General features: G+C 33.0%; 1 protein-coding gene across 1 annotated transcript in view; it reads left to right on the top strand.

Moving 5' to 3' along the window:
• LOC149424663 (inactive dipeptidyl peptidase 10) overlaps window positions 1-19,197 on the top strand; it is a 228,679-nt gene that overhangs the window by 28,272 nt on the left and 181,210 nt on the right. The window contains exon 2 of the mRNA XM_089630913.1: window positions 12,972-13,095. Coding sequence (XP_089487039.1) covers window positions 12,988-13,095 — 108 coding nt within the window. The 5' untranslated portion in view covers window positions 12,972-12,987. The remainder of the gene's footprint in view (window positions 1-12,971; window positions 13,096-19,197) is intronic.

Raw genomic sequence — 19,197 nt, 5'->3', positions numbered from 1 at the left:
CGAAATAAATAATTCATACTAACAATCGTCTACCAAAATGTTAGTTTTAGAATATGCTCAAGGTCAAGGGAATTCCCGTCAAAGTGTTGACATGACACACAAAGTAAAAACGAAAATGGCAGATTGTGAAACGGTCACGGCCTTCCTTGTATTGCGGGGGCGACATATGTACGCACTTGGAGCAGCAACAAACAAACGAGATTTAATATAATATCCTTGAGCTTTCAAAAACACAGTTTGTTTTATTATTATTCCGACCAACTATTTTTTTGTGATTTGGAAAGCATATTTTACAATAGATTTAACAATAATAATGATAACATATAGTAACTCGAAAATTCTTGATATGAGTATGTTGACTATTTCTGTGACTAAATTAATCTAGTCACGTTGACTACTAACTGTTGACGCAGTCTTGTAAAGTTTTTGTCAGACCGTAGAAACCGGCAACTTCTGGCAACGATCCCTCCACAGATTGTAGGAACTCAAAGAATGGAAACAAGTAACTATTTAACCAATTGATGAGTAGAATAGTGTTGCACCACATAAAATTTTGTAAGGTTTTGAAAGTGTCTATAATTGTGAGCTTGAGAGTCATGAAATTTGCACAGTTTTTAAAATTAAATTTCTAGGTCATTCAATTTGAAAGGAGGGTATGGGTATCGCCGCGCCGGGAACCATTTATTGGATATACAACACCTCCGGTGGTTAGGTCACACCGAGTGATTCGCTACGTTTGGTGACTTATTAAGGGTGCCCAGGTCCATAGGGTAAGGATTGTCCGGGTCTTGCCGACTAATGCGTCTGCCCACCAACTGCGTGGCTGGGTAGATCGGGAGAGGCTAGTTGAGGGAGACCTTTTGACCTCTCCAACAGGACTCAGGATGTTCGACTTCGGAACAACGCCTTGCACCGCAGTGGGAGGATGGATTCATACGTCCGTCCTGGAAGTTTACCCATTTCTTTCCTAGAACTTTCTCCCCTTCCTTTCCCTTAAAAGACCCTCCAAACAGCATCTCCAAAGATGAAATATTCCCTGAGGGATTTTTTGTGTGAAGCTAATGTAAAAAAAAAGCAAATATTTTTAGCTTGCTAAGTAATTTTCGTCATGAGCTATGAAGCTTTGAAAATCCAAAAATAAGACAGGATAGCATACTGTTATTATCGATCCGTATTATTAATTGAAACATAATATAAAGTTCATTTGCGGCACGTTACAAGAGGAAGAATTCTCACTATCACCTTGGTTTAAGACCGCTATTCAGAGTTGAAACATTGCCTGTCATGGCTTTAGGCGTATTAATACCCCACCCTTATATTAACAATCCCCCACCCTCCCCGCTACCGCTATCCTCACAACATACTCCAATTGGGGATGGCATAGTTTCACTAGCTCTATAGGGTTGAGATTCTTGTGTGGATTCATTCACGTAAGAAAAGATGATGTATTTTTTTTAAATCTTGATGAAAACCGAATAGAAGGATAGAAAAATGTTAGTTTAATAACTAAACTAGTATTTAATCCTTATCTGTTATTTCGTTTAATTCACATTCTAACTTTTATGAACAGCAGCAGTAGTTGTCGCAAATTTTTTTTTGAAATATTATTATGCTTTCGCTTTCCGCACCACTCCTATGCATGTATTTCCAATCTAGACATTGTGTTGGCCCGTGGAGAACGCGTACTTATATTATTTTCGTAGCGTTCTATAGTAAAGTCGTTAGATATAATTTCTGTCGCAGGGCGAAGAGTCACAGTTCGTTTCTCGGAAAGAAATTTTCGCATCACACACTTACGGTATGTACCTACATATCGTTTACTTAAATAATTTGCAAATAGTTATCCTCTCCTTGTGTATTTATGAAACTGTGAAGATAAATTTAACTGCGTTAATTTTAAAAAAATCTTGAAAACGGTTAGTTAAAATCAGATGAAAATCTGTTGTTTTTGCGATATTTTAAAATTAATAAGTGCTTTGTTCGTTAAAATGATGTATCGAAAAATGCCGATTACAATGTGTGCAGTTGAAAAAGTGAGAGTATCATTGATGTTTAAATGAAAAAGTGTCATTTTCGCTAAATTTATAAGTAAAAGTGCTGATTTTCTTAAAGTTACATTTTCACTTAAATTCAAAGTTAAAAAATATATTTCGTTAAAAAATTTGGCTAAAATGATCAAATAAGTATATTTGAAAATTTAATTTTGTACTAAGAATATAGATGGATTATAAATATAAATACAAATACACAAAGCAGTGGTGTAAACAAAGTTAATTATTTTCATTTAATTTAAAATTAAACCACAGTGTAATTTTGCAATTATTGAAGAAGTAAAAATATTGTGTAATAACTAAAAAAAGTCTTGAAACTTAGTTATAAGCCAAAAGTAATAAGTTATAAGTCTAAGTGATCAATGCATAAGTTGTGAAGCGCCCTTGAGGTGATTTTCTCACGAAAACGGCGCTATACAAATAATCCAATAATTATTCTTGGTTATCCTCGTAAATTTAGAGTGAAGTTTAAATGAGGTCGCGGGTTCATTTCCCGGCGCGTGCAAATATATTTTATATGACTAATATGAGTTACCGCATAATTTATAAATTAAAATAATCCAGAGTTGAAGATATTCTCAAATCACCCGTGAGAGACTACCATTCAGAATTGAAACGTTGATTAAAATGACTTTAGCTGTGTTTGGTGACCAAATCTGGGTATTAAGTATTTCCCCATTTTCCTCTTCCCCTTCTACTTCTTCTTCCCCATCTCTTTCCCCTCCCTTCTACCCACAGCCTCACAACATACCCCTGTTGGGGATGTCATGGTCTCACTGGCTCCAGATGGTATATTTGTATATATAACTAGAGAAATTAGGTAGGTAGGTTTGTCAACTAGGTAGTAAAGTTTATTCAGAAATTGCATCGTTGTAAACGGAAGCGTTAAATGACTGCACAGAATTATTCTGTTGCATTGGCCTGGTGGTTAAGTGTTCACTAAGCATAATGATCGCAATGCGTTAAGTGTTTGTAGATTAATTATTCAAATAATTTAATTTTGGTTGGGAACGCCATGTTATAGGAGAAAATATGGTGTAAATGTAGTTTTTGTTGCAGTGCATACGGGTGCATCAGCAAACGAAGAAAAATGAGTATGAAAATCCTGTTAAAAACCTGATTTCAAGTAATTTCCAAATAAAATATTTATCCATTTAGAATATATCGGAACACATGTTCATGCAGCTGCACTATTCCTGATAAATATAATGACGAAATGCGACAATATTAGATTTTTTATGATCACGTGTTCCGACATCCTCATAACACATTTGTGTTTTAACTGATAGTTTGTTAGGAAATCTGTCAATTCATTTGTTAAAGACCTGCAGTCCCGTTTTTAACAGAAATACGAATAATTTAAACAGATTATAAATAAGTTAGCAATATTTTTTATCAGTAAGTTTTCTCCGTGCACACACCCAAAACATCTCAACCAGCGATTCTTGAGCTTATTCGGAGGTAAAAATTGAGTCTCCACTAATTTGCTGTACGATGAAATAGTAAATTACACGTCACCACTGATTACCCTGATATACGTGTGTACGCGCTCTATCTCATCTAGAGGGAGACGGAGTGTAAAAACGGCGATATACAAATCATACTAATAGTACATAAATTAATATCTGTTTATACGCGAGGCGTTGAGGGATCTTTTCTCTATTGTACACAACTATTATTTTCGTTTTCAGTTTCTTTCCTACAAATACTTTGAAAAGAAACACTTTGAAATACAAATATTTACAATAGGTATAAATAATTCCCGAGTAATTAATATAAAACAGTCTCTGAGAATGTTATTTATTGCGCTTTGAAACATCGTCGTCTGAATGCAAAATCGAAATAAGTCAAAAAAGTTAAAAAATATATTTATTTATAACATTTCCACAGCAAATTGTCTTGTGGATCTCCACAGATTCTAGATGAAATAAATGTGATAAAAGACTTCTACTGAGGTTTATGTCACCTTTGGTAATTCTGTGTGTAGGATGTTTTAAAGGAAAGGAAGTTCTGGGAGGGAAAAAGGTATAGTTGATGGGTAGGGATAGCGATGGGGCAAGAAAGACCAGTTGAAGAAGTCAAAGGGTTTCCCCAAACCAGCCTCTCTCAAACCAGCACGCTGCGTACCTGAATACCTACACCTCACCCGATGAACTGTATTGGAACGTTTTACATAAAAGAAAGTTATTTTTTTCACTTATATTCAGAAATAACTAATACATTACACATAAATACATTACATAACAATATTATTCACTTTCAGTGTTTTGTTGATTGAGCATAAAAATGAACAATTTTTTTTTAATGTACCCATACTTTTTCTTTCTTAATTTTGTCTTGAAGGATTGCTTGCCATAGTGAGTATGTACGGTGTTAAAATGTACGTTATGGTGTTGCCGTGTAAAATGTGTGGGTATTTGGGAAGTTTAAATGAGTTCTGTATTTATATGTATGAGTTTATTATTTATTTTGTATATAAGGAGACATGTATTATATTCATATAATTTTCTTCATATTAAAAGTTGTTTTTCAATTTATTTATTTTTTGTCCATGTTCTAGATTTGAAGTAAAATAGATTTTTGATTACTTTGTTTTGTGTTACCTGTAGTTCATTTATATATGTTTCATATGCTTTTCCCCAGATTCCAATCACGTAGTTTTAATGTGAATGTTCGAGGCTATAATATAGAAACATACGTTCTGTTTCCTAATTCAAGTAAAAAAAAATCCCATAACATATAAAACTTTACTATTCAATAAATATTTATTACACAAATTATTTGATATTGCACAATAATTACACCATTACCACTCAACTGTTGTAAATTCAATATTCAACAATAAAATGTCAATTTTAAACTTGCGTCGTTATTCCATTCTCAAAGAATTCAAAGTTATGCTCGAACCTCGTGGCAGAATATCATTCTCACCTCTCTCTATATTATATATTATTATCGTATGTAGCTGTTTACGAGATATTTTCGCACCATTATAAATTAATGTTCACGGAATAAACTTGGCGTTAGTCTGTGATATGTTAGCTGAAAAATACCACAATTTTTCACTAGATGAATATTGGACAAATGAAAACGAATGAAATTCTGTCATTTCTCCTTTTTTATTTGTACCTACTTATTTTATATTTAACTGTGTTTATTAAATTATTTTGTTAAATTTATTTAAAAGGTTTTAAGAAATAGATGCGTATTTAAACATACAATAATAATTAAGTCAATTATTATTTTTTTTTGATAAATTAATGTTTTAAAGACAAGATTTTATTTATGCATAGCACAAAGGATAACAATTATTTTTATAAGCAATAATTGTTCGCCTGAAACACTCATCCACATTGAAAAAATAATAATTAATATTTGACAAGTCCAAGTATTTCACCTAAAAAATGTATACAATTTGTATCAACGCCATCTAGTGAGAGATTTAGCACTTACAATGCCTTTCTCATATAAAAATAAAGTTGGTTGTTCTCAGGTGAAAAAATGTAAAAAGCAGTAATTGTTGAATGAAACACTAGCATATATTGAATATTTTCTCGGGTAAGAAATAAGCCCCCATAGCTCAGTGGTCAGAGCTTTCGACCGGAAATCGAATGGACACGGGTTCGAGTCCCGTTGGCGTCATGTATTTTTTATCAGGAGATTTTTTCAATGTGGATGAGTGTTTCAGGCGAACAATTATTGCTTATAAAAATAATTAAGTCAATAATAATAATAATCTTGCGAAAACATCATAATTTTCAAGCTGCGATAATTTCTTAAAAAAGTGTAGATACATACCCCTTGCCCACATAGAGAAAATATTACTAATATATATTTTTGCTAATTTATTACGAATCTCTTCAAATTAGTCGTAATCCGGTTAAAATGGTACTGCAGGCCCATAGCGAATGCATTGATAGGTTTCCTGTTAAAATTTTAGTAAAAGAGGAATGTAGGTATTATCGCGATGTTCATAAAATTTTTGCATTTCGTCATTATATATAATCAAGTCATTGTACAGGTGTGTTCCGATGTATTAGGAATGTGCTAAAAGTTAGCAGGAAACGGCCTGATATCCTGTTTTTAACCGGATTACGAATAATGTTAAGATATTTTTAATAAATCAGCAACACTCATTTTTCTCCGTGCACGTGTTCTTAGTTTCGAAAAAAATCGATAAGTCATTAGATAGTGAAACATAGATTGCAGTTTATGGTAAAAGTGTTAGTAAAATTAAAACCAAACGTGAACCATCTGAACCTGGAATAAGGTCTCTGTTATTTGAACGAAAATGTACAAATTTAATTAAAATATTAAAATAGTTTTTCGATATCTCCAAAAATGACAAAATTATTAATTTTCAAAGGAAACTCGGAGAAAACCCACGATGTCACGGGTCACAATTATGGCCTATAATTAGTAATAAGTAATAACATAGATCACTGTAGAAATGTATTATATATTTGTACAGTGCCCTTGAGGTGATTTTGCACAAAAACGGTCCTACACAAATCAACCAAATTCGATTATATCTATGTACGATAAGCGTGTGACTTCACACGCTTATCGATCGGCCGACCGGCGAGATTAACAACATTTTAACGGCTTATATCGAAGATATTTGGTATTTTGACTTCTGTTTTCTAAATATATATTTTTAAGTAGAATTTTTAAACATATTTATTGAGTTTGCTGTGTACAATTATGTACATTATTTTCTGGTGTACGCTGGTGCTTACGTTTTAGGAAATGAGTGCTCGTTAACATAAGAAAAAACGTGAAAATAAAAAATGAAAAGAAAAAAACTACACAGAGACACTAATAACAAAATTAAACATTTCAAAAGTACGTAACTAATAAAATAAAGGTGTTAATTTCTGCATGCTCTACTATAATATTCATTTGTAAATAAAATTAATCGCGCTATAGGGGACAACGCCAATCCCTTAGATTCCAGTTGAAGAGATGGGAACATTGTGCATAGATCCTATTTCTAATTTTAATAATAATATTTTTTATTATCAGAATGGATGGATGGATGGGTATATAATTTTTATATCGTAATTATAGTAATTGTCATTCTAAGAGAGGGTGTTTTTGATAATTGACTTCCTGTTGAAATAAATTATTGTTATTTTTTATTTTTTATTCTATTTTTTTATAGTGAATACCTCACAAGAGTCCCAACTGCTCCCGTCTGGAGCCAGTGAGACTGTGGCATCCCCAATTGGGGGATGTTGTGAGGCTGAAGGTAAGTGGGGAAGGGAAAGAGGAAGGTGGGGAAGTACCTGGCTATTCAGATCTAGTCACTAAACACGGCTAAAGCCATTTGGAGCAACGTTTCAATTCTGAATGGTGGTCTTACACCAGGGCGATACTGGTAGTATCTTCCACTCTGGAACGTGCCGCAAATATACTATATATTATTTTAATTAATTAATTGTGAAAAAACACAAATTAATCAAATAAAATTTATTTGCGCACGCCGGGTTCGAACCCGCGACCTTCGGAATGACAGTTACCACTGGACTATGCCGGCCGTCAATGTTATTATAAATTGATGTAAAAATGTGATTAAGAAATAGTAGCAACAAGTAAAGGGACAAAAATTTCACAAAAATTTGACACAAAATAGTGTATTTATTTTGAAAAGAAAAATATAATATTTACCTATAAAGGTTGTAACCCGGGAAGCCAAGAAATCAAAAAAAAGGTAGTAGAAAAGTGTATTTTTACGGGAATCGGAGAGTAAATTACAAATTTATTGACCGTAGTAACCGTTCAAAGGTGGTTTGAAAGGGAGATGTATAAATACAAATGTTAGAGGGAGCGCGCTAATATTAAAAAAAATGATAATAATTAGGCGAAAACGGTAAAAATATTTAATGAAACACGACTTGTTTAAAATAGAGCAAAAACCTCTTGACAATGCTTTAGGTGCATTTAAAGATACACTGTAAATTTATTTATGCCTATAAAATATTAAATAAGAGAACAAAAAGTGTTTTTAATAATTTTCGAAGCTTTCCTTGCGATTTTTTTTCTATCGAGGGAAATTCATATACTTAACGTTTCTGTATAACAAATGTACAGATATTATCTTCAAAATAACTCTCTTTTTTTGGAACTTAAAAACCCTAAGGAGTTAACGAGAAACTTGTTATAAATCGGTAGAAATTGGGTATGCGCGGGCGTAAGTGTAATGACCTTGTATTCTAACATCTTTGGTAATGACCTAATTGGATGCGTCTTGCTTTGATAGGGTAATTACAATTTAATTTCCGAACGCTGAACGCTGTCAGAATTAATGCAGTTTAAAAACGTCGAACAATCGCAGATTAGAGACAAGAGATTTAAAATACCTCGCATTGTCCAACTTTTATTCTCATAAATGTCACTGAGAATATAATAACAGTAAAATAAAATATCCAGTTGGAATGTATTCTTACATAAATTTATCTGTAAAAGTAACAACACTGACATTTAGACGTTTTTTTCCAGAATTCATTTTCATAATGCGATTTCGCAGGACTTTAAAATGTTTGTTTTTTTCTATCGCGTATCAGTACGCTTGAAAAAAGAAAATATTTCGTGTGGATATAAATACACCGAATATCACTGCCGCGCTTAAATTAGCCGCATAATTCGTCGGAAAGACACATGACTAACCGAGAGGGCCGATTTCCTCCGCATGCCATTGGATTTTCAGACATGGCAATGAAAATTATATTTACTCTGCGGCATCATTTTAATTATCTGAAAATAATTAACTTTGTTCATTTATTTATTTATGTATTCTTGGCATATACGGGCATTTACAAGCATTCCATATACATCATAGTTTACTGCAACATTATTCAAGAAATATAAGTTTTCTCTTAGGTGTTTAGAATTTAATGCAGAATAATAGTATTATGCGTAGTTTAGTTTTTAATATTATTGAGGTATGTTACAATAGCCTTCTTTTTATATATATTGTATAGTAGAACACATATAGTAGACCGGTCGGTGGCCGAGTTGACATCGCGTTTGGGTCCCACCCAGGCGTAGTGTGTTCAATTCCTCGACTGGCTAAGTCCTCCATCACAACACAAGCAATATTTTGACTGTCCTAAAACGGGAATTCCTCCTAGTTGGGCAGTCAAAGTATTTTTTACGCATATGTACATGTGTTATTGTATCATCACCTGTACTAAATAAATAAAAAAAAATTCCGCTTACTGTGGTGGTAGTAGGAGATTTTCAAATATTGTAAGGTTATTCGTAATCCGGGAATGTTTGTCTTTCTTTAAAAAAAAAAAAAACATCTAAAATTTCTGCGAAATTATTACCAACTGCATGTAATCTAGGTACAAGCGAGTGTCTAAATGACTCAGTCCTGATATTGTTGTTGTAATCAAAAAGAATTTTCGAACGAAAAGTTCTAGTTGGTATTTTGAAGGTAATTAGGATCACTAAATCAGGTGTATCTATAAATTCATTAACAATTTAAACAATAAAAGTGTCAAGTCTGTTGCGAATCACCTATGTTAGTTCAGTCATAATAATTTACATTTATTAATTAAGTCGATGCCATACGTAGTAATGCAAAATCATGTGTTTTTGGTTTGAAAATTTGGTCGCCTAGAAATGTTTCAGATGCTTTAATTAAATACTGCGAGTAGAATACATCTTGGCCTTTGAAATGATCGAGTATTTTTTATATAAGTCTTTTTATAAGCCCAGAAAAAAAAATATAAATGCCTATGAAAACTGCTTTCATGTTCAAAATCTCCTACTTACGAACCCATTTTCGGCTATAATTTTATTGTATAATGTGGCAAAACAGGCGGATGGTGTTAAGCGGGAATTTAAACCTTATTGTCATCTACGTAAGGGTTGTTATTGATAGCGGCTCAATTTAAAATATTACACGACGTAGTGCATCGCCTTTTAAAACGTTATTGATTGGTGTTCTTATGAAGGTAGTAGGTACATGTGATTTTTCACATCAGGCAGTGTGGTTGCGGGGTAAGATTTCCCCAAGCAGCCTCCACGCTACTTCTTTCTGCTGTCTCGTATATCTTCCGAATTTGTTTATCTGGTAGATTCAGAGGCTTTACGTGAGACCTTCAACTCTCGTGGGTACTCTTAGGCACCACTAAACGACGACATTTTCCCATATTTGATTACTCTTCAGGGCTTGAATAGAACAAACTTTTCTAAAAGCTTTCGTTCGGGAAAGCTTGAGAATTTTTCTATTTTTTGTGAAATACGATAATTTTATTATATTTTATTAGTATATATATATATAGTATTAGTATTTTAACCTACAACGATATTTTCTTAAATCTTCTGAAAACAGTAGAAGAAAGTCTTTGAAAAACACCATTTGTAAATGATAGTCTAATGTTGATAGGTAAAAACTTCGACGAATTCATCTGAAAACTGAACGTTTCCAGCGCCTTCTTCCATCTCCTATTCGCCATGAATGTATCTCTTAATATTCTCTTTCAATGTAACCTCCTTTTGACAATAGTTAAACTTGAATGAATCGAATGAACTTGTGTAATGAAGGAAGCGTCATTAGTTTCAAGCATCCCAAAGGTCCCCCATGCAGTGCTGGACCATGAGGGATGAAGGAACCTTTTTTGAGTTGAGGTCACGATCCACAAGAATCCACAGGAGATTACTGAAGAAGAAAGCATTAATTAACTAAAACGTATTAATACCAGAGCACCTAAACTTCATTGTTTAGTCTTTATTCATTTATTCATTAAATTTTCACAGCAAGCAACATAATACGAAGCACACAACATTGTACAACAGCCAATTACATCTAAAACGAGTGAAAATATTTAAAATGTGTACAAGTGTTAAATGTCTTGTCAGGTCGATATTAGTTCATAGATTGAAAATACTGTTCAATAATCCAGTCGTTCATGGTTTATTATTTTGTAATATTATTGTTTTTTTTTCAATATTCAATTATCTACTGTAAGTAGGTTTAAAAATTTCTTGTATCAATTTTCGTACTCCCGTTTACTAAAAATAACAATTTGGGTATTATTGGACCATTTCATGAAGTTTTAAAGGTCTTAATGTTTATTTGTGGAGGGATTTTATAATAGAATTAGCGCAAAGCCGTGAAAAATCACGGGATATTATAATGTTGGAGTTGTGAAGCTGAAAGAATTTATAAAAAAATGCCCAAGGATCACTTTGCCTGAAAATTTAACAATTTTCTGATTTCAGGTTTTCAAGTTTAAAAGTTTAAAAGTTTTATTATATTTGTTATATTTTATTATGTTTCCCTGCTTTAAATGAAACATGCATATTTAAATAATAGTAAAAACTGTACAATAATAGTGTTGAATAAATCAAAGCAATAGAAGTAAATCAAATATCAACTGGATAGTTCTCACGTAAGTGAGAACATCTGTAAAAACCAAGTGTAAATAAAAATAAAGACAAGCAAGATTTTAATTTATGCGTCATTTTATATCTAGTGATTTTAAATAATTTGTTGAATGGCTAACTTTATAATCAGAAAAATAAATAGTATTAAGAAAGTTTAATGACAATATTTTATAATTTATCTGCCTAGACTAAAAAATAAAGAAAGAGGTAGGTACCTACTATACCGTTTGTCTGTATTCACACAATAATCAGTTATAATTTTGAAAATTTAAGTTCTTTACGCGGGAATATTTCACATCACAGACAACCGAAATAAGTATTATGTTTTTTAATGAGAAACTAATGTTTATAAGACAAGGTTTTTATGCGCAGCACAAAAGATAAAAGATTATTATAAGCAATAATTAGTCGCCTGTAATATTAATACAAATTGAAAGAACATACATCAGAAAAAACATCGGAAGGCGCGGGATCAATTCCCGTCGGTGGCATTTATTTTTACTCATGAGATATTTTCAATTTATACTGATGTTACAGGCGACTAATTATTGCTTATAATAATTTATTATCGAAATAAGCATGTTTAATAATATCGGTCCCAGATATGTAATGTATCTTTTGACACTTTTCAGTAATGTCATTTCAAGCAACGTTTCAATTCGAAATTGTGGTCTTACAACAGGGCGATACTAAGAGTATCTTCCACTGAATTAATAAATTAAATTAAACTTACTTACACACGCCGGGATTTGAACTTGCAACCTCAGGTTTGGCCTTACCTCTAGATCTAGGAGGCCGTATATGCACGGAGAAAAATTACTGATATTTAATATTGCTTATTTATTAAAAATCTCTTCAAATTATTTGGTAATCTGTTAAAAACAGGATTGCAGACCCCCACGAATGAATTGGTAGGTTTCCTAATAAACTGTTAATAGAATTAGAACGTGTCGTGATAACGAGGCATTTTATCATTAATATTTGATGAACACCTCTTCCGATATTTTAGGAATTTACTAAATGTTTATGAGGAAACGACTTGCAATCCAATTTTTAACCGGATGAAAATTAAGACGTTTTTGATAAATTAGCAATGCTCTCAATTTGAGAGGCAGGTATGGGTACCTTCGTTTATTGGATAATCAACACCCAAGCAGTTCGCCATGTTTGGTGATTTAGCAGGGGTCCCCGAGTTCATGCGGTGAGGTTTATCCGGGTTTTGGCAGCGGAGGCGTCTGTCCACTAACTGTGTGGCAGGATAAATCCAGAGAGCTTGGTTAAGGGAGAGCTTTTGACCTCTTCAACAGGACTCTCTCGGAATATTGGACACACTGACCCCCAGATTCTTACCTAGCCTTCGTACCTTTTTCCTTCCCAGAACTTCCCAGAACGTCCCATCCTTCCTTCCTAAAAAAACCTTCCACACAGCAACCCCAAAGATGACACACGATCCTGCGTGGAGAGTGAAAAAATATTAAATAGTTGTATATTAATGTAGTGGTGTTTGGTTGTTTGTTACAGGGTGTGAGGGCGGCGCATGCACGTCACTGGACACACGGACCGCTCCGGCGGGGGTGGGGGCGGCTCCTGGCGGCTGCCCCCAGATGAGACCCTGCAGGTGGCGGACCCCAAGAGCAAAGAAGAGGTGAGCGAGGTGAAACATGTTCTTATCATTAACATACTCCACTCCCCATCCTTACCCCCATCCCTCTCACCTCGGTGCACTGATAGGTCTGAACAACATAATAATTATTAGTACCTATGTTCACAAAACTTTGTAATAAATCCTACTTATTTATAATGCAGACTTAGAACAAAGATATTCACAATTTGATGAAGAGAATTACTTATAACATGATTTACGGAGTTAATTTGTGTCTTTCTCTCTAATTACTATCCCTTTTGAACATTTTTTCTGTGTATTCAAGACTACAAATCAATGCTGATTAAATTAAAAGCTAGTTCTATTCAGAGAGATGATACTTTATCACCAACGCAAAATTTTCGCCGTTCGCCAACTGATTCTATTTACATCATAAATTACTTGCTTTTTTTTGTAAAATGATTTAGAAAATGGTTTATAAAAAATGATTAAAACAAGTTAATATTTATAAACACAGTATATTATCTACCATTAGTAGTTTTTCCAAAAATCTAGTTCTATTCAGAGTTGTATGTCTGCGATTTGCTTATAAAAGAAAGCCGATATTTTGATGTTAAAATACTAATGTAAAATTGTACCTATTAACTCCCATCTATGTATTGTAAGTTCCTCACGTCCTACAGTGAGTTTTGTAACTCATCGGGATTGCTCTAAAAAGAAATTAAAAATTAAAAAAGATATGAAAAAAAAGTGGTAGAGCATTGTCCCGGAAAGACAAGGGTCCTGGGTTCGAGTCCCAGATGTGACCGTTTCCTTTTCTGATTTTTCTGTTTCAGATTTTCGTTTAAAAATCACTAATATTGTCTTCAATATTTAAATATTACAATTTGAGGTTTTACTCAATTAAGTTATTCCGAAAAATTAAAAAAGATATGCTTTATAAACCTTTTATTGTGGACATGTTAAAGAGCTGGCGTCGGAACACAACATAACGAATACACATCATAGAGAAATGATTTTTTAATATGCTTTATTTTCAATATACAGTATCTTTAAGGATACGCCAGCGAACAAGTGGTTAAAAAAATTCTCTTCAACAGTTGGTTTTGATTGATGATTGATTTTGGTTTTATCAAACATTACATGCAAATTGATATCCCATTTCCACATTTTTTTTCTTATATTCCTCAATTATCTGTACATCCTCCCCCCCTGGCCCAATGCATTAGGAACTATTCGGATTCTAGGATAATAGAAATAAGGGAGATGAGCCATGAACCATTATTAGTACTATACCTCACTCTTAAAGTTGTCATCAACATCGTACATCCATACTACAACAAATCGCATCAAAGCACAGCGCGCGTTTTCCTCAATTGTCTCTTCCAACCCATCATATTCGTATGCATTACATTAATTCGCTCCGCTATGGCCACTTTGATAGCCGTGTAGTTTGGTAGGCACGATTCAATGTCGTGTCTATTTTCAATCTACTAGAAGTAGTGTAAAGTATTGTTTCATGGTGTCAATTGATTCCCGATGGGTTTGTTTTGTTCTCCACGCAATGACAGAGCTAGGATTCGAAACATTACGTTAAAATCCACACTAAAATGTTGTCGCCGCCCGTTGTCAATTAAAATGGATCCTTTGCTCTGTAACGACCTCGCTCGGTTGTACAGTTCGACGTAATCGCTGTCAGTTGTCAATTACCTCTAGCCCTGTAATGACCTAGCAAGGTTGTTACAGTTGGCCGAATTGGCGGAAAAGTGTATATTCATCTCTAGTAGTATCATTGCCGGGAGAAGACCAATTTTCAGAAGTGCCTGTGATATTCTGTATATATGACTGTTTTATTGAGCAAATCAATTATAGTGTGGGCCCCACTAAAACCGCCCGAAGAATTGATGCCTGCACTTATTTGTGTAAGTGTATCGAGACTTGCACAGGTGTTTACAAATAACTGACCCTTTTTTAGTTTTATAATTTTTTTTATATATTTAATTACTTGTTAACTTTTGTTAACTGCCCGGTGATTTTCATGCATTTTTATTAATTATTTTTCGATTAAGTAAAGGATTCATTCATTTTCTTTTAAAACTTTTAATAGCATTTATGTCTCAAAGACACGGAATTTATTTTTAATATCTTCGTTCCTTTGGAGGTATTTTGGAAGTGTTTTTTATTGAAGTTTTAACAACCATACATACAATATATAACTTAATAAATAGGGCTTACGTGGTGCTATCTTATCAGTTACATATATCAGGTGAATAATATGAAATGCCACCCAATAGCGAAAATCAGTAACTCAATCGACGATCGCGAAAAAGAGGTTCAGAATTATTGATCTGTTCGTACGAAACCATTTCACGTCAAATACGGAGGTTAAATCTCACTGCTTTGAGTCTAGCTTGCTAAAATTTGCCAAAGGTCCTTTGATCACAAAATCCTTCTGTGCACTGGCAGCGTTGTATACCTTCTCAACCACATACAATTTATTTACTGGTTAACCTCCAATTCTCACTATAATACATGCAGACACTGTAATCATGCAATATGCAACAATTGCAAGATTCTTGATGCCAGCGTAGATGTATCATATTTATTTAATTAATCAATCCATAGATGTTTTCTAATTTGAATAGACACACCGAAAAAATTGTCACACTTTGATGGAGGTTCATTTCGACCACACCGGTTGTCCTACAAACATTCTCGGCATTCATCTTTACTTAAACAACGCCAAAATTCATGTAAAGCTCAGGTTGTAACTTTCCCATAGGAAAGTTTAAAAAAATAAAATAACTTTTAATTAAGCGAGAATAGAGTTTTCGCTGAGTATTTAATGTTCCCAAAATATAAAAAATGTCACGTTGCGTTGTTCAAATTGCAAATTCTAGTGGCGGCATGGATTGCGAGTAGTAATCGACCGAAAAAAAAATTTCAGTCGGAAGAGAAACCGAATTTCGGCTTCTGTTCTAGTTTCGGCCGAAATCAATATCGAAACTTATTTAAAGGATTTTTAAAAATGCTATGCTCTCCAAAATTATGCATTTTTATTATTAAACTCACTAGAGTTGTATTAGTTAGTGTTAAATAAAAAGCACAATAAAAGAAAAGACACTAGTCTAAAGAATAAACTGGTTTACTTTGTTATACATATAACAGTTTTTCAATGTTCGCTGTAGGTGGGTATTTTACTTTAAAGAAATAACAAACATACAAAAGATCTTAGAACTAAAAGATCGTATCTTGGTAAAATAATCATAAATAATAATAATAAATTTAATAATATTTAATATATATTATAGAACTCGGTCGGTGGCCGAGTTGACATCGCGTTTGGGTCCACCCAGGCGTAGTGTGTTCAATTCCTCGGCTGGCTAAGTCCCCCATCACAACACAAGCAACATTTTTAGCTTACTGTGGTGGTAGTAGAAGATTTTCAAATATTGTCAGCTTATTCGTATTTCGGGAATGTTTGTCTTTCGTTTAAAAAAATTAAACTTAAAAATTAAATATGATACATCATTTTTATGATAAACTTCAACATCACAACTTTTTATTAAACTACCTTAAAAATAATTTTTAAGTTTTTCTTGAGGCATACAAACGCGTCCGATTAAAGCCAACACATCACGAAAACAGTTTTTGGTTACGGCTATTTTTTGTGTGAACCGAAACTGCGGCCGAAATTACTTTTTTGGTCAACTGTTTGAATCCGAAACTTCGGTTGGTCACTATTTGTGAGCATCGTTCGGCTGATTAAAGCGAGTGTCCCATCATGGTCCCATCACACCATATACCTCCCCCAAACTAAACGGAACACGGTTGTTAGTCTCCGTCTGTATGGGCTGCCAACAATATTATCTTACTCATCATATATAACGTATGCTAGTAAGTTTGAGTCTGGAGAATCCAACACCTTCAGTAATGTTTTGAATTTGCTAAGATTCAAAATTTTAGGAAAGTATTAGCAATGGGTATAACTAAAGATCACAATGACCAGTCTATTACTTAATTAATCATGTAGGTATCCATTTTCTAATATTTCTCTCTTGCCAGAGAAGAACTTAAGGATTCAACACACGATCTAAGAGTTTTCAGTCGCGGATTCTGTTGATATAATAATGCTATTTTATTTTGTATCGAGAAAATGCCCGGGGAATAAATCACAGCTGTCACTAGGGTCGCCTCGGGAATACAAATAAAGGAGATGATGATATTGTTTCATGCGGCAGGGTTACTTTTCTCCGCATTCATGCACTGTTGAGTCTTCTGTTTTAGAGATTAGCATAAAAAAATATTCTTCTTATTTAATCCATTTTCTTGAATACATTTTAAAAATATAGCGGCAGAATTTTAATTTAATACAAGATATTTTTTTTAAAAATAGAATAAATTTATTTCCATGCATCCTTAAATTAATTTATTTCCATGCATCCTGAACTTAATTTATTTCCATGCATCATTAACTTAATTTATTTCCATGCATCCTTAACTTTATTTATTTCCATGCATTCTTAACTTAATTTATTTCCATGCATCTTTAACTTAATTTTTCTTTCCATGCATCAATAACTTTTCATTGTCCTCCCTTAGAAATTTTAAAAACTACTTATACAGAGTTTTTTCTAATCGGATATAGACAGTATTTTTTCTTATTTAATCATTAAAGAAAATATTAACGACTCTCAAACGAAAAATATGAAACAAAAAAGACAGTAAAAAAGATTCAGTCGCATCTACAAATTGAATTCAGGACCTCTTCCTTAATGGGAAAGTGCTTTGACTACTGAGTTAATTCGACTATATCAACGTCATTTAAAAAAATTTCATACTTCGACTGACATCTACCAACATAAATTTTATTTAGAAAATGAACATAGTGTTAGAAGCTTATAATTTTTATAGCCAATGTTGGTATTTTCTAAGAAAATTAATGTAATGTTGGCAGCTCTCAGTCGAAGTATGAAACAGTTAAAAATTACGAAAGTTCAAAACTCAATGGTTTTTCACCTTTTCACTCAATTTTTCGTTTGAGAGTAGTGATATTATGTAAAATTATTAATATTACAATTCGAAGTTTTACTTGTTAAGTTATTAAAAAATAAAGTTTTTTTAAGTGTGCAAAATTTCATCAAGAATTACCAAAATTCTGTTATAAGGGGTGGAAAAAGCAGATGGGGGTGATTTTTTAAAAATCTCATTTAGACAATGATCTTGTTCCACTCTTAAGGTCAAGTGTGTAAAATTTCATCAATCTCGGCATAAAACTGTAGATTTGTTTAAAAAAATAAACCCGCATCAGGACACTCTACTTTTCATACACATACCTACTAGTAGAAGTTCCGAGCATTGCCCGGTCTTTACACAGAGTTTTTTTTTTTAAATCAGACGTAGACAGTAACCTTAGTGTACAAAATTTCATCAATGTAGGAATAAAACTGTAGATTTGTATAAAAATCTAATTGACGCCGGTGTTCGCCACTTGGCCGCACGTCACAGACTATCTTATTTGTAGATCTTTAAATAAATTATTTATTGTGTTGCTTGTAGTATAATGATACTAAGTGCTGTTTAGCGCTTTATTTTGGTACCCATCTTTAAAAAGAAAAGTTATATTTCATAATAAAAGCACCCGGTTAGCCCTGGGAGCCCCAACGTGGATTTCAGAACATGAAAACGCCTCCTTAATGTACAGTCTGGTATGACGAATATGTACGGCAAAAGAAGATAAATATCCTCAGTCACCTGCAACCATTTCCTTAATTTAGTATGCAATATTTGGTGCCATCAAAATATAGTTATGATTCAACAATTTACTCGGCTCTGGAACAAATTGCTGGCTTCTGTATTTCCTCTCTCCTACAACCCTACACACAGCACCCCAAAGATGACATATATTGTAAGAAAAGTTATTTTCCTCAGTTTCTCCGTGTGGAGTTAAGGAATATTCGTTATATGTTTTAAAATGTTAAGATGAATCATTTGTTTGTGCGGTTGTGACGTACACATGGAATATTAATATGAATAAATATTTTTATACAAAACAATTTATACATTTTCATATTCCTAATGTACATGAGCAAATAAATAATTTATTTTAATGTTTTAAAGCATAATATGCACGTAGTGTTTTTT

Source organism: Hesperophylax consimilis, chromosome 4, assembly GCF_061612785.1.
Source record: "Hesperophylax consimilis isolate HC1 chromosome 4, BYU_Hcon_1.0, whole genome shotgun sequence".
NCBI lineage: Eukaryota > Metazoa > Arthropoda > Insecta > Trichoptera > Limnephilidae > Hesperophylax > Hesperophylax consimilis.
Note: the sequence above shows the minus strand (reverse complement) of the source record. Positions and strands in the feature narration are given on the sequence as shown.